We start from the raw sequence: 21,267 nt of genomic DNA, 5'->3' as shown, positions 1-21,267 counted from the left end.
ATTCTTGTGAATTGTGAGTTCATGTGGTTCTGTCCACTGAAAGATCCTTCTTCCCTTTTCTTTAGAATGTATCTACTCTAAGAAGAAATTGTGTGCTATAGCTCCAAGAGGAACTGAGTAGAATCTGCTGCCTGCTATGTTTCTGGAGCACAGGATGGGTCTGGCTAAAATAAGTCTCCACTGCTCCACCTCTCTCCTTTTCTCTGAGTGATTTATAGTCCCTGGTGTAATGTAAACTCCTGGCCCAGGTGCCTCTCTGAAAGTCCCACACTCAGAAGCTCACACCAGCCCAAGTCTTTAATCCTAACATTTTTAGCTCATGTTCTCTCATTCTCTGGCAATTCTGGGTATGCTCTGGTCTCTACACAAATACTATCCATTGTCTCCATCCTTCTTCACCTAGAAATTATGATCTTTGGTCTCCTTCATTCTGGTTATTTCTAATTAAATAAATGAAAGGAGACAAGTGGCAGCCCTTGCCTATCTGAAAGAAAAACTTTTATAAGCAGCATCAAGGGGGTTACACTATAAGTGTTCCTATAAAGCATTCTAAAGACACAACTTAGGCTATACTGGTTTTCAATGTAATATATCAAGATGTGACCACCAAGGAAAAAAAGGCATAGCCAGAATCTTACTTTTGACTAAGTATAATACATTGTATAAATAATTATAAAATTTCATACAGGCGTAAGTGTCTTGTGGGTTGTTACCTTGATTTAGAAGTATGTATCTCCTAAATGATGATTATAGCATCACTGTAAGCTGTAATTCAGAGCTGCAGGTCTCAGCAAAAAAATCTGGTATGTGGGGTAATATAGTTTTAGATCCATCAAATGGCATGATATTTCTACCTTTTGGACATTTTTAAGTTACATATTTTATAGATCAGACACTGTTTACAACTACATAAAATATCACTGTACACATTTAAGAAATGATGAACATCATTGCTCACAGAAGATCATAAGGCAGAATGTCATCTTCAGAAAAAACACTTGTGTATGTTTTTTGTGAAAAAGAGTGAGAAATGTGGATATGAAGAGAGGAGAGCTTTATGTATTTGCTATAAGCAGGTTCTGAGAAAGAAAACCCTTTTTGCGGCAAGCAGCTTTCTCAAAATGAGTTAAAACCACAGTCTTTAAAAATGCTTGTTAGTATCTGCCTGCACATTCTGTTTAGTAGATCATGGAATGATATTTGTTTAATATGCCCAAAGAAAGTTCTGAAAAATAAGTCATGTAACAGGCAAAATCCAAGGCCGTGACCTCAAAGCCTAGTTTATTCTGCCAACTCTGTTGAAAACATTTCCATATGGTTACGCTGAAAACTTTACCATAAAACAGAATTCTTTGATCTCTATTACTTTATGCAATCAAGGGTAAAGGATGCTGGAGTTTTTTAAAGATTTAAAAAGATATATAGTCAGTTCTGAAAATTGAACTTAAACTAGTAACCTGGCTGGCATTCCTAGGTACTGTCATGAGAAATTGGGTTCAGAGGACAGTTTTAGGACATACCTAAACTTTTTTTTCTGAACTTCTCTCATTCTCTTTTCTGTGAACTAGGATTTAGAGCTTGGCCTTTGACCGGTGTTCAGAAGAGCAGTCATTGTAATTCTTTGTCATTGACAGGGATCGATGGCTAATCGTGGATAGTTCTGTGCTGGAAAGTTGCATGACTTGTAAAACCATATAGAAATGCACTCCTTTTTTCCACTTGGCAATCAAGATTTAGTAAAACAGCAATTTCTTCGGGGGCTTGAGTCTATTAGGCAATAATTAGACTGAGGAAGTGGATATATGAAAATATCTCCTGGTGAACTGTTCTGACTTACACATATACTTTTAATTTGCTGCAGGACAGGTTTGACATCATCACCCATGATTTGTTCTGTTTCACAAAGCAGACAGTTTGGATTTATAGATACTCTCAAGTATTATTAACAAGACCTAGACTGCTCTTTACTGTTAAATTTTAATGGATTTACAAAGACAGAAATGTAAGAAAATAATTTTTCTTTCACCACTTTTACATATGAAGATTTATTTTTTTTTTTTTATTTTTGGAGGCAAGAAGCTTTTAAAACAGTATGAATGTGTGCACTACAGTAAATGCCACCAGAAGGCTCCTGTTGTTCCTGATTCTAGTTTGGGTTCTTGTCAGAAAGGACAAAGAGGCAGTCATACGTTGGCTGGCCTGGCTTCTCAGGGTGATTTCATTCTCCTAACTATGTATCTGCCACACATGGCTTTGCCATAACATTCAACTGTGTATCTTTGTAGTAAACAGAGGGCATTAGGGCCTCTTCACTTTCTTAGCTGTAACACAGAAACCTACTGGAAGTTCTATCAGTGTCTTTCATTTCTTTCAGAGGACCATCCAAAACAGAAATTGTAGTAGAGGATGAGGAAATGCAACACCAAAAATGGCTGAATCTGCACTCAGACTGGAAGAATAAAAATGCATCCACTTTACATGCTCTTCTAGTGAATGGGTAAGTAACAGGTAAATAAGATCTATTTCACTGCTGTGGGTAGTCTCTTACCAATGGAGGATAACAAACTCCCTCTTTCTCCCAAAGTAAGCTCTTCTTTTCCACGGTATCTGTGTATAAATCCCAGCACGTACTCATGTGAGTTGTTAAGATACACTCTGCAATGAGTTTAGTGTCTACAACTGTAGTCTGAGTCTAACTTCAAATCCTCAGGAGGCCATTCTGCTAAAATAACAGCACTTGAGTTATACAGAGGTGATGCCCCCGAAGCACCTGGACCAGACAGCTTCATTAAAACTCTGCTGAGCAAGATAGTCCAGCAAAATCTGCAGCAACATCTTACCATCCTCTTCAGCCCGTGTAGTCTGGATTCATACATCTGGAGCAAACACAGCTTCTTCAGCAGAGTCTGTATCCACTTACAGTAGGTTTCCTTAGCAGCTCCTCTGGCTGATTCCTTTCAATTAACCTGACTAAACAGGTAGTTGCTAATGAGAACCCAGGATCTCGTGGTTCAGACGTTCAAAGTGTGGCTTTGAGACTGAAGAACCAATGAACTCAGAAATCCTGGGAAAAACTGGGAGAGACACCTAATCCCCATCTACAACTGCATTCTTCAAAAAGCAGATGTATAGTTTTTGTTCTCTCTTTCAAATGTCTAGGAGATTTCAGAACATCCTTCTTCCATAGAAAATCCTTCTATTTCACAAGAAAAGACTGTCTTGGGTAACTGCAGAGATACAATATGTGTGAAGACACAAATCTGAGGAATAAATCTGCTTTTCTTTTGCTTGACTCTGTTATTTTTTGTACTCAAAGTTTTCCCTAATGGCAGAATACTAAAAAGAAGCTAGCAAGAAGCAACTTTTGTTTTCGTACATCTCAACTTTGTACATTTTTTTGTTTACATTGGTATTTTCCCCATTCAAGTTCATTTTTATTTCTTCATCTAGAAAGGCTGTTACGAGATGGTGCCTGACACTTGAAGGTTGTCTTTTTAACTCTTTTCCTTTCTCACTGTGTTTTTCCTCTAGCCTAACAGTATCTAAATGCTTTTCTCCAGGGTAATACAAGAATAAACACCTTGGGTTGTGACCACATGCAAAGGCAGATCACAGTCATATTCTGTTCAGTCACTAAAGTGCAAAGCAGAAATTTCAAGGTAGTTTTTGACATGTTTGAAAGAGGTCTCCTAGGAAATGTGTGAAGGAATGGACTTGGAGCCTCTGAGTTACAAGATCTAGTAGCAAAAGATCTAGTTTTGCCCAAAATACAAGTTCAAGGAGAGAAAACATCAGTAATGAGGACTATTGATAAATCTGTTGCATAAATGAAAGTAATATGTAGGAACAGATGTTTGAGTCCCCCTGAATCCAGAAAATGGGTAACAAGAAGGGTTGCACTTGAAGGGTTGGCCTTGCTGATCTTTATAGTCTTTTTCAACCTGGTTGATTCTATGATTCTATTCTATGATTCTAAGAAGTGAGAAGCTAAAGCCTTGCATGAAGGGTGAGGGTTTTTTTTGTTTTGGCTGCATCAGGCAGAATCTTTTTCTGATCTCCAACCTAATCCTCCCCTGACACAGCTTCAGGTTATTCCCTCCGGTCCTGTCATTGGTCACCACAGAGAAGAGATCAGTATCTGTCCCTCCTCTTCCCCTCATGAGGAAGTGTCCAGGCTGAGCAGACCAAGTGACCTCAGCCACTCCTCATACGGCTTCCCCTCAAGGCCCTTCACCATTTTCATTGTCCTTTTTTGGATACTCTCTAACAGCTTAATATCTTTCTTATATTGTGATGCCCAAAACTGCACACAACGTTCAAGGTGAGGCTGCACCAGTGCAGAGCCGAGCTGGACAATCCCCTCCCTCGACCAGCTGGTGATGCTTTGCCTGATGCCCCCCAGGACACGGTTGACCCTCCTGGCTGCCAGGGCACTGCTGACTCATATTCAGCTTGCCATCAACCAGGACACTCAGGTCCCTTTCTGCAGCACTGCTGTCCAGAATCTCATTCCCCAGTCTGTATGTACATCCAGGTTGCCCCATCCCAGGTGCAGAATCTGGCACTTCCCCTTGTTGAACTTCATATGATTGGTGATTCCCCACTCCTCTAATTTGTGAGGTCTCTCTGCAGGGCCTCCCTGCCTTTGAGGGAGTCGACAGCTCCTCCCAGTTTTGTGTCCTCTGCAAACTTTTTCAGTATCCTTTGCAGTCCTGTGTCCAAGTCATTTATGAATGAAGAAAGATGAAGAAGAATGAAGATGATGAAGATGATGAAGAAAACTGGGCCTAAGATGGTCACCAGTCTGATGTCACCCCATTCACTATTGACCTCTGTGCTCAAGCCATGAGCCAATTGCTCACCCACCACATGATGTGTTTATCCAGCTGTGGTCCAGAAGGATCCCGTTAGAGACGGTATTGAAAGCTTTACTGAAATTCAAAAAGATTACATCAACTGGCTTCCCTTGATCCACTAGGTGGGTTACCTTGTCACAAAAAGAAATCAGGTTTGATAAGCAGGACTTTCCTCTCATGAAGCCGTTCTGGCTGTGACTGATGACCGTGTTGTCTTTCAGGTGTTTTTCAGTACATTCCAGAATAATGTTCTTTTTGTGCAACAGTGCTCACTGATTTAACCAGGATTTCCCCTCGCTTGAAAAAAAGGTCACCTCTTCCCTCCCTCATATGAAAATTTTCAACAAATGATAAGTTTTTGTTGTTTTAATGCTTACTTATGCAAACTTCCTGGATTTTTTCAAAACACCCAAACTTTTAGGGCACAAAACTTCTAAGGCATCTGTTATCAAAGGCATTTCAAGGAAAATTCTGTCCTTCGACTGTAAGGAAGAGGAGACTGGCAATCTCTGTGCTTCCGGGGGCCATAAATTAAGACTTGACAGACTGTACATCCCAGTCGACATCAGAGTTGGATCCACGCCCAGGGAGCGAGATAGTCTGCAAAATGTGTAGCATCCCCTCCTGAAATGCATTGTAAAGCTGAACTAATATTTTGAATTTTCACCAGGCAGATGCTGGAAACCATGAATGATCTGGCATAAGAAACTCCTTGAGTTTCTTTTTACAGTTTGGGGAATTTTTAACAGCTGGATTACACTGAGTACAATACCTGTGCTGATTTTCAAATTACTAAAATTAATCAACTAATTGAGATTTCTGCCATGTTTGTGTTTCCATATTTAGACAGATGTGTCAAAGCAGAAGCAAAGTGGCTCTCTTTTGCACTAAAGAAGGTAAGAGAGGAGTGCATATAAAATAGATGTTGTGTTAAAATGTGTTAAATCATTTTGAGAAATGTGGATGTTTAGTGTGGCTTCATTCTGAAATTTTTATTAGACCTCTGCAACATCCAGTTTTGCACTGGGTTTATTTTTCCCTACTCTTCTCAGTTTCATCAGATTTTCTTATATTTTGACTGTTGGATCTGTGTATTGAGGTAGCCCAGTCCGGATACCACAAAACAAATTTTGTCAGCAGTCAGGTTCCAAAAATTAAGTTCATAACACTTCCTTCTGAAAGTATCCTTTACCACCAGAGTGGTTAGCAGGCTATCTGCCTGGGAGTTGAAGCTGTGATCTGTTTAGTTGTTAAGCACAAGGGGACAGAAGAACCTGAAGTAGAAAGTTACAGACCAAGTCTGTTGGCACAGCAGATTTTGCAAGTTTAAGCTGTTTGAAAATGCAGAAATTCATCTGTGAAGTTCGTCTGTGATGAAATCATGTTCTACAGACAAAGGGAACTTTACTGCAGAATACTTAAACTATGAATTAGCTTGACTCAGGGAAAAGTAATTTTGAGGTATGATCTAACTTTGGGAAACTAATCAAAACAGTTGCTATTTATCAAAAAAAGGAAAAAGCGCATAGGAGCCTGTCAAAGGTGTTTGCCTCTCATGTGTTACTTAAAGTACACTTAAAATTCCTTGCCCTCCAAAGTTAAGTGAACACATTAGGAATTACAAGTTACGAAATAACCATTGCTCCAATTTATTTCTTCACCACTAAATTACCAGATACATGCAATGGCAGCATATTCTCCCTTGGGATGCTGATTGCAGAAACTGGTGGTGTTCTTTTGTTCTCTAAATCACAGTGAGTATAAACAGGATAAATAACAAGTCTGGCGTCTTTCAAGTCCAGAATATAAAGTGAAACAAAAGTGAACGATTCTTTCAGAAAAATAACTGTCAAGTGGGAATCTGGTATAATTTCCAGTGGAAGTGGCTTGTAAAGTGGAATGGACAGATTACTGGAATGTCTTCAGATCTTCAAATATTTTTCCTTGGTAAATTCCACAGGCAAAGCAAATTTGCTGCTATGTAGCTGAGGAAACAGTGTGACATTACCTCACACCTGGCTTAAGAAAAGCCTTGTTACTGCTGAGCAGATCTTCCAGGAGTGGTTCTCATGGAAAGTAGGCTAACATGTTGCTAGCTGACAGGAGGACAAAGATATGAAACCAGGAAACCTCTCCAAGAGCAGTCCAGTAACTCCTGAGAGCAAGGAAGTCAGGATGTCAAATTTAGCTTGGTTAATATTTCAGGCTGAGCCAGTCAAAATTAATATCAGGAGAGCAAATCCTTCAATACAAAGGAAGAATAAAAATGGCTCACTATGTTTAATACTGTTGTGCAGTTGCTGATGACCTCATTTACTGTACTGTACAGTAAATTAGTTTAATTTCAGTCAATTAAAATTACAGTCTAATTTCACAGCTCTGTTAAGACCATTCTGTGCTGTTCTCTTGCAGCCAGTCTTGTACGTGCTGCCCCTGTGGTCATGGTTTAACGCTTTCCTGTTCCTCCCCAGACTGTGGCCGCCGCCCCGCTGCTCGCATGAACAAGAGGATCCTCGGGGGCAGGACCAGCCGCCCAGGCCGGTGGCCATGGCAGTGCTCCCTGCAGAGTGAGCCCAGTGGACACATATGTGGCTGTGTTCTGATTGCAAAGAGATGGGTCCTGACAGTAGCACACTGCTTTGAAGGGTGAGAGAGCTCAAGATGGTTTTACTGCTCATATGAACTTGCACATGTGAATTACCAAGTCCTTCCTCCACTACCAAACACACAGAGGGGAGGTGATGATCTCTGCAGAATGGCCGGTCATAGAGGCCTGCTTTTAAGAGACTAAAAAGGGGAAAGTAAAAGGTACAAACTAGCATCAGCTTAGGTTTTCAGATGTTTTATTATTCATTGCTGGTGTCCCTACTGATGAAAGCTCAATGAAGATGCCCTGACTTTCAGCAGGAAACAGGAAAACAGGAAGACCAAAATACTAATCCTATAGCTTTCCTACAACTGCCATGGATTTAAAAAAATCATTCTGTGCATGACTGTACAAAAGACCCTGGAAAAATGCTATGGCCATTGGTAAAAATGAAAACTGAGTATTTGCTCACAGTGCAAATGACATACTGAAGTCACTGCCTTTTCTATTTATACAGTTCACCCTTTTATTAGGATCGTAATCATTAAGAAGTCAGTATTAACCACTACTTGATGCCTCCTGGTATCTGAGGCCCTGTGGTGTATGAACAGTCAGGTGTGCAAGGGATGTTTACGTGTCTTGGAATTGTTTTGATCATGTCAGCTTTTTGGTGCTAACCGATATTTCTTTTTGATGAACCACATATTTTGGAGGGAATTTTATTACCTTGTATCTTGTCTTGTGCTAAAGTTTTTAAATTGAGTTTCTAAAGAAAATTTAAACAAGTGTTTTCTGCTGTAGTTAGCAAGTGCTTTTATGGTTGCTTAATCTTGCTTTAAACTGATGTTTGCTCATTGGAAATTATTTTAAACTACTCTAAACGCCTTTCTTTTGTTCAAGCCCATCGAAATCCTCTGTTAAGCAAAATTCTCTTGACTGATATTTCTTTATAATGTTAGTCATTCACTTTTTGAGTAATAATTTAAATTTTGCCTTTTTATTTCTGAAAGACTGAGTTATTTGGTATTTGTTGGGGTTTGTGACTTTTGTGTCCAAGCCAGAAGACATCAGGCGTATCTCAAGACGTCTGTGAGTATCTCAAGGTGTGAGATATACCATATTAATGAAAATACCATTGGATAGACCTCAGTTCTGACTAACACATCATATCAAGCTCTAAGGATGTTCAAGAACTGATTGCATTCAAAAAGAAGAAAAGTAATAATCAGAAATTTGAACATAGATGACCTTCCTCCTAAACAGTGTGCTAAATGTGTATAATACAAACAAGAACATAGTATTTTATCAGGTTTTGGGTCCAGAAGGAATTTCTCTTCTTTCTCCATCTATTTTTAAATATACTGCTGGAATATTTCCTAACCTTTGGAAGAACATTTTCTGGTGATCTAAAATAAAGAGTGGGACAGAGATCGATCCTTCCACAATATTGGACTGATACTGAATCTCCTGAATAAGAGATTTCTCCCATTAGTGAAAGATAGGAAAAGCAGCTGTCAAATTACAAAGTAAAAATTCTCCCAGTTTTGTCAGTTGTAGAAAGACTGCCATTACATTATGGAGCTGTGCATTTACCCCTCACGTAGGGCTATATAGTTTCTATGGAGCTCAGAGTATCACTTGTAACAGGTTTCTTTCACATTTGTGTTCTAAAGACCTTAAAGTACTAACATTCCAGTTTAATAATTCATTGTGCAGTTACGAACTTTTTTCTCTTCTGCCTTTCTGAATAGATTTGAGGAGTCTGAAATCTTCAGAGTCTTCATTTGTAACAAGCCATTTGTAAGCATAATGTATCAACAGCAAGATCATTCTTGAAGTCACAAAGTTTTCTTGATAAAAAGTATTTAAAAATTTCCCAAACCAACCAGATAAAACAATTTCAAGAGACTTTAAAGTGCTCTGGTGCCTTATACAAAATGCTCCATTTTGCAAAGTATTTTATGAAGTTAATATGAAGTTCGGAATACAAAACATGAGGAATACATAACAGTAATGTAGTATTAATACAAATAGTCATGGGAAGAGCTGCATTAAACATCATGGTCTTTGCTAGTTTCATTATTATAGTCTCCAGAGTTTTGTCAAGATTGTTTTGAAATGCATTATATTAAAGCATCCAAGACAGTAAGGTTTTTTCTTAATTGTAGGACAATACATTTTGGCTGTGACTGCTTATTGCTCTAGGCAGTGCTTTTCTCAATGGTCATAAAAACAAGAGCCTATGAATATTCTTAGCACTTAATTTCTGTAACTTTATGGAAAAACTCGCAAACTGATCATGATGGTAAAACGATCATTATAGTCTGAAATATCAGAATTTTCATCCAACTCTTAAGATAAAAATAGCCTTTATTTAGCAACCAAATCTCTTGGCAAATTACAGGAATTACAATCCTGTTGAGTACTGTGAAAAAGCTGAAATTTTGCACGTTTTGATTTACACTGCTTTGAATCCTTTGTCAAAGGTTCTCAGTTGTATGGAGCTGTCTTTCAGCAGTTGTGAGAACTGCTGACTTTTTTGAGGGCTTTTCGAATCACAGACTAATCAGGAACCCATGAAGACTAATTAGGAACCTGCAACTTGTTCTGTGACCAGTTATGATCAAAAGAAGCCTTTCATAAAATCTATGTTTTTCACTTGTGTCTCAACTGACACTAGTTCAGTCTTCCCAACTTGTATCATATGTATCACTGCTTTGTGGTCTTGTACATTTACCAGAAGAGTCTTAAACAAATGTAAGAGTCAAAGTAACCTTTGATCTTAGGCATAGAAAGTATGCTTGGCACAGATTGACTGCCCAATAAATAAAGGATTTTTCCCATGGCCATCATAAAATATTTAATTTACATAATAGCGTTGCTTCTCTGAGACTCCATAGGGATTTCAGCTAGACTTACTGCTGTCAGCAGCAGACTACTGAACAATATTCTTATCCCAGTAAAATTTGAATGTGCCCACCAGTGAGCATGCGAGCAACTAATACTTGGGCAGAGTCCAAGAGATGATTTTGAGAGCCTTTAATACAGCAACTAAGAGATGGTTACATATCTTCTAACAGAGTGAGTTTCAATGCATTTGGTTACAGACAGGAAGGAAATGGAAAGCAGTGTCTTTTGTTGCTCAGATCTTACCTGTAAGGAATGATGCCTAAGTATTTCTTTTTTCTTGTAGTATTTGTATGTGCATTGCTTTGCAAAGTACAGTGTGCAAAAAGGGAGAAAAAATTCTCGGGTGTTTTATCTTAAAAGAAAGATCTTGATGAAATTTCACATTTTTTCTTCTTTTTTCTTTTTTTTACTAAGGAGAGAAAATGCAGCTGTTTGGAAAGTAGTGTTTGGAATTAGCAATCTTGATCATCCATCAGGCTTCATGCAGACCCGACTAGTGAAGACCATCATCCTCCATCCACGGTACAACAGAGCAGTCGTAGACTATGATATCAGCATCGTGGAGCTTGACAAGGATATCAATGAGACAAGCTATGTAAGACCTGTCTGTTTGCCCAGCAAGGACCAGTTGGTTCAGCCAGACACCTACTGCTACATCACAGGCTGGGGACACATGGGCAACAAAAGTAAGATGAGTATTTCTGGGACTTTGGGAAAGACATGTGAACCTTCTACTGAGTTACTCAAACGAGTGATCCTGTTACAAACCTTCATCCATTTATACTATTACTGGGTCTTAGTAAATACCAGGGAACTGGAACTACTCTCGAAGAGATCAAGTTGTGATTAGAGCCTAGCTTTTCCAAAGCAGCAGTCTCAGTTTATGCTTCTTAATCCTTATTTAGACAAGTGTTTGATTTTTAAAAATGCTGAGGACCTAGAAACTCCTGTCAAGAAAGTCACCTGAATTACTTATCATTTTACTGGTCTAAGTTGTATTCAGAACTATATTGCAAAGGTATCGCATCATCATTGCAGGTGGAAACATTCCTAGCTCAGTGAAAGCTGAAGGCACTGAAAGCATTGGTACACAGGCTGAAGGAATAGGGTCTTGAATCAACACACTGGATCACACTTTGTACTTGTGACACAATTTATTCCATAATCACAGCTGTTGGTTTTGTATTTGAACAGAATGTTAGTGTGTTTTCTTGTTCTTTGGCTACTGCAATCCTTGCGTCCCATGACAAGAACTGTTATGTAAATCTTTGTTCAGGAAAAATGATTCTGCATGAATCATATGCAAATTAGCCTGCCCCAACCCTGTTAATGTACTAGCCATTGTGTTTCTCCCTTTGCTATTATTATAGTAATTACTAGGGATGGCTTTTCTGTACACGGGAGAAGGAAATTTTCCTTTCCATTTTGCTTCAGGTGGGACTTCAGCTGCAGTGGCTGGGTCAAATGGGGTAAAAATTAAACTGCACACATGAGGAGTGTGTGCAGGCTTTTACTAGCAGATTTATCCATCTAAAAATATCTCTATGTAATGTCAGGAAAAAAAGCCCAAAAAAACTCTTTCACAGCACTGGTAAATGGAAAAAGGTTCTTGTTCTCTAATGTGGTCAGTGTTGCTTTTAAAGGTTTTATGTTAGGAAGCATCAAAAACCATTTATTACTGCACCACCTAGATTGAACAACTTGATTAGAATTCGAGCTCACTCAGTTGTCCAGTCTACAAAAAAGTCCTTTATTGTCTCCTGAAAGTGATACAATCATTTCAATAAGCTTTGAATTCTGATTCCCTGATACATTCTGTAAGTCAAATTTACCCAAACAACTCAAAACGGCTTTGATTATACCAGGCTTTACCATGAGAAACAAAAGAAACAGGGAGATCCTGCCATGGAACAGTGAATCAAACTTCACCTTCCTCATATGACTGTTTTCCAACCACTGCTGCCCCTGTCTTAGAAATCCCACACCATATCATGTCAAGGTGCGAATGTTCAATAAACAGCATCACACTAGTGCTCAGTCCTTCTCCAGAATGCAACACATAATGCTCCTGGCTCAGGAGCATGACAGTCACAAATCCTGCAATGCAATAGTGCAAAAACACACTTGCTTTCACCTTGGCTTTGTGCTAAAGGGAGATTCTTCACTCCTTACATTTAATATACATAGAGCAATATTAAAAATTCATCCCAATGAAAATGTTTCTCATATCTCAAACAGCCATCATAGCTAAGTATTTGTGTGTTTGCATATAGTTTAATGCTTAATTCTGTTTATCAGTGCCTTTCAAGCTTCAAGAAGGAGAGGTTCGCATCATTTCCTTAGAACAATGCCAGTCATACTTTGACATGAAAATCATCACCAGCAGGATGCTGTGTGCTGGCTATGAATCTGGCACTGTGGACTCTTGCATGGTAGGCTTCTCTCTATGGAAACAGTCAAAATTGCTTTTAGAAATCAAAGTAGTGTGATGTTTATTAGGTATAGCATACTTTATTATAGGAATGACAACCATCTATTTACACATTTTAAACAAACTTTTATTATTATTACTATTATTGTTACTACTGATGTAAACAATTTCATGATAATTAAATGCTGCTTGAAGACTCTAGGGTTAATCTATATTAGTTAACTTTTTAATTTGTATGAGCCTTTTGCAGGTAATTTTTGGTACAAATGTAATAAATACTGGTAATGCTGTGTGCTGCTACATTGTTCAGCAGAGCAGCTGGTTTTTACAGCTGAGTTATTTACTAAAGGCAAATGGCTGTAGGAACTGTGACGTAGCTTTAACCATGACTGCTAGCCACATGTATAAGAGACTGATTTTCCCTCTTCTGTTGCAGGGTGACAGTGGAGGACCACTTGTGTGCGAGCAACCTGCAGGGCGCTGGACTTTGTTTGGTTTAACATCCTGGGGCTCTGTCTGCTTTTCCAAGGTTTTGGGACCTGGAGTTTACAGTAACGTGTCACATTTTATTGAGTGGATTGAAAGACAAATATACATCCACACCTTTCTGCTAAATTAACTCCAGATGGTAAGAATTGTGCTGACAGACAAAAGAAAAAAGGAGTCAGCACTTCAACACTAAAGGTTTTGCAGTCCAGAAACTCTATAAAGTAGTTTCAAGCTCTATCTGTTCTTGTTGTGGAGCTATAGAACAAGCAGTTTATGTTAATGATGAACCCTCTGATGATGAATATACTTTGGGGTAGAATTAATAATCCTTTGGACTTTTCTTTTAACTGTGTTGTGGTGCTATTCCAAACACAGCAAAAGGCTTAAAAGGAAAGAATCAGCCACTTTCTGCCTTTCAGCTATTAAAACTAAGTAGCAGCACAGGCTAGGAAAACCTTTTTAAATAACCTATTTTAATACTATTCAATTAGTAGCACACGCATTTTCACTCACTTCTTGTCATGAGGAAGGAACTCTGTGCATTCAGGTGGCACTGCAGGACATATATTCACAAGGACAACACAAAGACATGGTCGCACCATACGTTGGAGGGTGTGGAAGAGATTGATGGGTTTGTACACCCATGTGGCACAGGACACATCAAAGCTCATATGCAGGTCTGCAAAGGTGTGTAGCCACATGCTCCCAGTGTGCCTGTCTGGCACACTGCATTCTGTCCCTCAGAGTGGCAAACTTGCATGGGCATAACCCTGTACTGTCCTGACTTCACAGCTTCTGTTCCCAGAGCCAGCTTGGGCATCTCGGAGGAGTGATGGAGGAACCAGTAGGCCAAAAGACCCGTAACTACCACTTGAGGCACCCAAGACCAAAACTTTATTGTTCACACTCTTTAGACAGATTCTACCACTTTATTTTCTGCAGCTTCCAGTATCCTAACATGTCCAGGAAACATCCATGTCTTGGCAGCAGTACAGTGATCAGTGCATTTATCAAACCTGTGCCCCACTGGCTTTTCTCTTCATGTGTGTTCAGCACACAAAGCGTGCAGGGACCTTCTCCAGCCCTCTAAAAACATGAGAAGGTTGCCTATGCCACTGCAATGGTTTCCCCTTCTAAAGTCAGCTAGTTTGGACATCTGGTGAGAGATGGAATATGCAGATTTAAAATGGAAAAGATATAGTATGGGCACTGTCCATAATACTGGGAACTGAGTATTTTTTGATAGGTCTCTTCTAGTGCCTTGCATTTAAAGTTTAATTTTGACTAACAAGAGTAAAAATTTGGGAAAAGGTAAAAAGCAGAAAGAAACTTGAATAATAGGCAGCTTGAGATTCCAGCTTCTGTTCAAATGAGTATTAGAAATACGTGAAGCTAAGTACAACAGCTTTACCAGCAAAGGCTCAAAGAGCCTAGCTCTTGTGCTTGGTAGCCAGACATGGAGTGCTCTGTGCAGTAGTAAGAGACTAAGCCTTGACTCCAGGTTGAAAAAGATTATAATGGAGCTTGGCACCTCTTCATGGTGCAAGAGGGACAGTGTGTCTTATCAAATTCTGTAGGTGATGTCCAGCACAGCTCTCAGCTTTTGGGAGGCCAGAGAAGCAAGGAGAAGTCAGGAACCGAGGATTACAGGATAAATTCCACTGGGGAACAATGTGTTTAAAAACTGTTTTCAGTGCTGTGCCTAGTCCCCCACAAATCCAGCCTAAGGCACATAATTACCCTTTCTGCTACCTCTGGCATGCCCCCATAACAACATGGCAGGGCCTTGTCAATACCATGACTGCCATATGTGGAAACGTGCATTGAAAGACGTAACACATGGACATTTCAGGTACTAATAATCATGTTGCAACTTATCTACATAGATCTATTGCTTTAGTGAAGGTTTACCTCTTATCTCCATATCTTCTTTAGCATGACTGACATTAGAACATTAGTCATATTAGGCAGCGCTGTAGACATCAATATTAATACATATTCAAGATTTATGTTATGGATTCTGAAACTAATTGATTATTGAATCACTGTTTCATGCTCAGAAAGAAAACCCTCTGAGGCTTTGCTAGGTTTTGGTTTAGTTGTTTGGTTTTTTTTTTTATTTTTGGTATCTTAAGGATTTTTGGTTTTACTGTAACACTTTAATATTCTTCTTCCCCCAGCTATAAATGAGAGAAAGCAGCTGTGACCGTGTTTTTCCAGTGCAAGTAGATTACAGCTGAAGCAGATTATTGATATCTTTGCCTCATGGATATCGAGGGTGGAGCTCTCAGGCCTCACTTCAGCTTTCCTCTGGGGCCAGGATCTCTGCAGCTGTAGGGCAGCAAAGCTCAAAGTCCCGGAGCCGGAGCCAGTTACCAAGAGTTCCTTGAGAAGGCAGCCCCAGGGATTGCCAGAGCCAGCCAGCCCTGCTGTACCTCTGACATGCCTGGTAACATGTTTCAGCCAGGTCTGTTTTCCAAAGAGGTGCTGTTGCAGAATGAGCAGCCCAGCCTGACTTCTCTCCACCAGATGAAGTGGTTATCAGCTTTGAATATTGTAAAGCACTGGAGTACATATAATCATTCATGTAGATATTAGCATTACTAAATGATAACATGTAATTATACATTTTAATTAACTGGGTTTGGCCTGCCACCAGTTTCCAAGCAGTCCCTCCCAGGAAATGAGGGAGAGTCCTGCTTAAACATACGGTCTAGACCGATCCTGTATGGGATTCCTATGAAGAAATTACAGGCTAAATCCCATCCCAAATGGCTTTAGGAGGGAGCAGTTGGGTCTTGTCCTTCCACACAACTCTGTCTGACAACATTCCGTGTAAAGAGGAAATTTGTAATTTTATAAAGGTATTTTTATACTGGTTTTTTTACGTGTGCACATGAAATAGGCAAACATGCTCTTCCTTCCACTGTAGCAAGTCTTTCCCTGCGTGTTGATCATAATTACACTTTTTCTCTTACAGGTAAGGTAACATTTGTCAGTTTTGTTTCTACCACAGCAGTAGCTCCAAATGGAAGCAATGCCACACAGTCAAGCCGATGCGTGTCTTTCTAGTTGTACTAATAAAAATTTACAATCATTTTCCAAGTAACTTCTCTGTTGAAAATGTGTTTTAAACTTAACAGAGACTAAATGGTAATAAGGAGATGTGAAGTTATAACTTTAGCAATAATGCCTAAAAATAGCCTCCAAAAAGCATTTTTGTACCCTTAGCTGGCTTTTTTTTAAGCAGCCCTGACAGGCCTGTAAGCACTGCAACACTTGTGGAGATTCTGGCACTACTATCACTGTAAAACTTTCAGTTTCTTCTGTGTGTATGCTTCCAGTACAGAATATTACCAGCAACAGACTGAGAAATCTGAAAAACTAAATCTGCAATCTGAACACATTTTGTTCTATGGCTATTTCTCTGGAATACAGTTAGTTTGAAACAACAATCTTCTTTTAACTTGTACACAGCATTTCAACAACATGCAAACATGCTGAAATCAAAATAAAAAGCACACAGAAGCTTAAAACAGTTAAAATGTATGTTTTCACTGCAGTAAGGTAGCCAGGACCATAAGGGCAAGAGTAACACAACCAGAATAAAACAAGAACAAATAATACAAAACCCACACTGAAATTCAGTTGTGAGAATGATCTTAACACAGTCACATTCAGGACTTGTCCATTAGCCTTCACAGAGAGCCAGGGATGGTGGGAGCAGCAGGCACTCTGCCTTGCCTTCTCCTCAGCCTTGAGCTGCAGCCAGTGGGCCTGAGGAAAAACATGGCTTGGGCTAAACATTCAGCTGAAATTGTGCCCCAGGTACAGACCAAACCTCAGTGCTGCCAAAACACTTGCTCAGTAAAGGCAATGGCTGACTGCCTCCTGCAAATGTTTAGCACAGGCATGGCTGCAGTGAAAGCAAAATCAAATATTGCACATCACAAAGGCAGTTAAAGCTGCTCTAGGTGTAGCTGCAAAGTTTGGGGCAATTAAAAGTGGTTGTTTTGGTTTATTTTAAAACGACAAAAGCCTAAATGTACATGACATCTGGAAGGCACCTGTGAGATGATCTTAAAAAGCTTGTTTTCAAAATGGAAAAGTGAGGTCATGCTGTGCCTAAGTGCAGGAGTGCAGAAGCAAGCAGGGGATCATGATGTTTTCAGTGCTAAAAAAAAATAATAAAGGGAACATTGAACTGTTGAGAAGTATAGGGAGAGCAATTCGTTTGCACCCTTCATTTGGCACCACTTTAGATATGGCCAATTAACATTTTGAAGCTTTTACTAAAGACTCACTACCTTCATCTTCCCTTCAGTAAAAGACAGCAAGTGATCCCAGCAAACAGCCCTCAGGTATTTCTGCTGCTTGTCCATCACAAAAATACCAGCCAACCAACCAACCAATGAACCAATTCCCACCCAAAAAACTACCAACCAACCAAAAAAAAAACCAACCCCCCAAAAAAGTGTTTTATGCAGCGGATAACAGATAATTTTATCACCCAGACTGCTTTTCAAAGTCCTCTACTAGAACACAACCTATAGAGGACAATTTTAAGCAACATGCAGTATCAAATACATCAGTGATGCAAGACACAAAATAAAAAAAGTGTGTGTTATTTTGCACCATTTCAAGTGGTACAAAAACACAATCTCAGCAGAGAGAAACATTTAAAAGGATCTGAAGTTTCACAGTAACCCACAGAGCCTGGCGCTTTTGAGACCCAAATGAAATCAGCTTTCATCCAGTTTAAGATGCGTCCTGCACTAAGCTGTGAGCAGTGGGGTGATCATGCTTGTAAAGAGTCACATAATAGCAATTTAAATGTCCCAGAGCATCATGCAGCTGGTCTAAGGGCTGACAGATGACTCCAACTTATTTTTCTTCATGTAGTTATTTTGATGCCATGGCTTACAGACAGGTTTGGGAAGATCTCACTCTGAATATTTGCGGCTTTTGTGTAAGACCCATGTGAATTCCTGACTCCAAATGATCTACCTGACAAATGTGCTGGTAGGTTCTGCTCCTGTAGCAGAGGCAATAAGAGGGCAGGTCACAGGCCAGTGTTGTCCTCCAAACTCTTTTTCACAGTGACAGGAGGGGACAGAGCTGAGCCCTGCACTCCCTCAGATCACTGCTAAGTCTCAAAGCTCCTCCATAAAAGCTCAACAGTCATAGACACAGACTCACAGAACATAAAAACAATCTGCCCTGTAGACACAAGTGCCGTAGGTTTAAGGTGCAGATGATTCATTCAGGTCAGACAATAGAAACAAAACCAGTATTTGACTTCTAGGGCAGGAAAGCACTGGCCTGGCCTGTTTCTCTGGAGCTCTTTACAACAGGAGAACATCTGCTACGAATTGCAAGGGTAGAGCCGAGCTTGCCTTGGGGCTGTGCAGTAGAGTAGATGATTTCACGGCATCCCAGTAAGTCTCTTCCTGTATGATTCTGCCCTTGTATCAGCTCATCTCCCTGCACAACCTGCTGGCTGTTTTGCATCTTCTTTTTGGACACCTTGCAGCTCCCATGGCTTGTAGAGAAAGCTGAGATGTTTCACTTGAACAACTGGAGGCCACTCCTAGCAAGGTGCCCCCACAGCAAGAAGGATGTTACAGACAAACATCTGAAAACGTAACTGCAAATCAACATGCTCAACATGATCTCTTAGAATTTGAATGTCTGCCATCACTTCAAAGGTCCCCACTAACTTGATGTTAGAACTTAACAAAACATTTTCTCTTATGTTCAACCAGATTAAAAAAAAAAATTCAGAAATAGCTGTCATCACTGGCTCCTTCCTCTTTTTTATTTCTATAGAAGAAAAAACAAAAGGGTTATTTTTCTCTTTTTCTCCTCACTAACACTAGGGATGGAGTCAGCCCTAATTACATTTTACCTTTTGAAAACAGAACTGTTTTAAACTTTTGGTAACATGTGGTGACCGGCATTTGAATGAACTTAGCATACCCTCAGTATCTGCCCTGCATAGCAGCAGCTGTCTCAGACCTCACAGCGTTTGTTTAAATTCTTGCAGAGATCTTAAAAGATGTGGAATATGTAATGTTGATCGTTGATGTGTAAAGCTCATGGTTCAATTAAAAAGCAGAGCCCTTGCCCCAAACACAGTGCCTAAAAATAAACACAAATCTTGGCAACTGGAAAGCAGAAACTTTCAGAAAGTAACAGAACCAAAAAATGGGCTCAATACTAATAATTCATTAGCAGCTACAGTTTGAGGAAATTTTTTATTTCAACAGGTGTTAGCGGATACAAAAAATTTTCCTAAGTTCCTCCATAAATCTGCCATGTAACTGGCAAAGGGAAGTAAATGGAGGGAAGTAAAATGGTAGCCATATTTTAGTCTGGAATCCAGAAGTAGCCATGTGTACCTCAACCACCTTTGTTCAGTGTGCTGAGCAGTGGGAAAATGACAGAGGCAGGACTCATCTACCTCCAAGAGGAGATGAGCAACAGCACTCGGATGTGGGATATGCAGTGGGCTATACCTTCTTCTGAGCAGCCTTTAGAGACACTTCAGCTGATTATTATAAAAGTCTGGAAGAATGTAAAAACACCTGAGAGTAAAGAGTGATCTCATCAGCTAGAAGCTGCTATTTGTAAGAGAAAGCCTGAAGACAGACCGGAGTTACCCACTGCCAGACAATTCTGCAGTGCAGGCAGGAGGCAGTTTACAGAAAAGTCAAGCAGTCAACATCTGAATTGGGTGGGGAGGAAAAGAAGTCCTGTCAGTGGCAAATAATGTGGAATGGTACATGGAGTCAAAATGGAGGGATGCAGTAGGAGGATGAACTAACACAGAGAACAAAAGACTGCACTAGGATTTGCTCTTTTCGTGAAGAGAAAGGTGAGGGACACACATGACACATGTCTCTTCTGGGCTGCTCTCCTGATGGTTAGAAAGGTGTTTGGCCAGCAGTGAGATGGCCCATGCAATAGCCTGGTGAACAAACTGGACCATAATGGTTATAGAAATTACTGTGTACACACACTGCAACAAGTAACTACAAGTCTTGAAACAAGCCAACCAGTAACTTTACATCCCAGCCCTTCTGCTTACTTCACACTTCAGCAAATGGTGAATCCCAGGGAATGCCAGGATTCTAGGGTAGCACTGCAAAGGAGCAGGATGACTTACCTTAACTGGATCCTGCAAATCTGCATCCATGCAATACCATTACGTATTATGCAATGTTGCATACAAGAAATAAGCAGTATGCAAAGTCTACTGTATGAAGATATATAAAAAACAACCCAGCCTCTGAGATCTTGAACATCTTAATAAATTATTGAAAAGTTTTATAAACAAAAAAGCTTTTAAGGAAATGTGTGTGTCATCTACCTTGGTTGAAGAAAACAGAACCACAGTGTAGCATAAATCAGCAGTTATTACTCTTGTGTTTAACCAGTTAGCATTCCAACTTTGTAAAACAGAGTAAAGCATCTTCTTCACACAAAAGAGAATTCAAACCTGCTTTTTCTGCTGGAGATACAGCACTGCTGCCCACTTCAGAAGCACACACAGAGACTTTGGCACATGAATTAATACCACCAAATGTATCTGTATTAGTTTCCTTTGATAAGTTCAGAAATTCTTTAGAGTTCAAGTCATTTGTACTCCCAGAATCATCCTGAATGTCTAGTAAGGAGGAGGTGTCCTCTACTAACCCATCTCTTGAACAGGCCTGAAAAGGTGTTTTAGATGTCGGCAAAACACTGTCAATGGTTTCCTCCTCTGATACAGCACCTGCAGCTGAACTGAAAGACACAGAAGTAGCTTGGGACTCCCCTCTATCATTCACATTGCACTCATCTTTCCATCTCTTAATTGCTTCTGTCTGCCCCTCCAGGGTCAGTCTGTCAAGGTGCTTGGCTCTCAATAACGGAGATGGAAACAATGTTCCTTGGAGAACTCTCAGAAAATATCTACAAAATAAACACAGTTACAAATAAGCTGTTTAAAA

The 21,267-nt window shown here is 39.8% G+C and overlaps 2 protein-coding genes across 5 annotated transcripts in view; one reads left to right on the top strand and one right to left on the bottom strand.

The window, feature by feature from the left end:
- The window catches only part of CORIN (corin, serine peptidase), a 121,799-nt gene extending 105,417 nt beyond the window's left edge, over nucleotides 1–16,382 (top strand). For 2 of the 3 annotated variants that reach the window (XM_027717708.2, XM_039385026.1), the window contains exons 17-22: nucleotides 2,375–2,497; nucleotides 5,703–5,752; nucleotides 7,328–7,502; nucleotides 10,768–11,039; nucleotides 12,652–12,785; nucleotides 13,221–16,382. In XM_027717708.2, coding sequence (XP_027573509.1) covers nucleotides 2,375–2,497; nucleotides 5,703–5,752; nucleotides 7,328–7,502; nucleotides 10,768–11,039; nucleotides 12,652–12,785; nucleotides 13,221–13,403 — 937 coding nt within the window. In that variant the 3' untranslated portion in view covers nucleotides 13,404–16,382. The remainder of the gene's footprint in view (nucleotides 1–2,374; nucleotides 2,498–5,702; nucleotides 5,753–7,327; nucleotides 7,503–10,767; nucleotides 11,040–12,651; nucleotides 12,786–13,220) is intronic. The other variant, XM_027717710.2, reaches the window with a different exon arrangement.
- ATP10D (ATPase phospholipid transporting 10D (putative)) overlaps nucleotides 11,493–21,267 on the bottom strand; it is a 50,834-nt gene continuing 41,059 nt past the window's right edge. For both annotated transcript variants that reach the window (XM_027717706.2, XM_027717707.2), the window contains one exon: nucleotides 11,493–21,229. In XM_027717706.2, the coding sequence (XP_027573507.2) occupies nucleotides 20,713–21,229 (517 nt within the window). In that variant the 3' untranslated portion in view covers nucleotides 11,493–20,712. The remainder of the gene's footprint in view (nucleotides 21,230–21,267) is intronic.

Source organism: Pipra filicauda, unplaced genomic scaffold (assembly GCF_003945595.2).
Source record: "Pipra filicauda isolate LSUMZ 115617 unplaced genomic scaffold, ASM394559v2 scaffold116_size3395265_pilon, whole genome shotgun sequence".
NCBI classification, from domain to species: domain Eukaryota; kingdom Metazoa; phylum Chordata; class Aves; order Passeriformes; family Pipridae; genus Pipra; species Pipra filicauda.
This window is presented reverse-complemented; position numbering and strand designations above follow the sequence as displayed.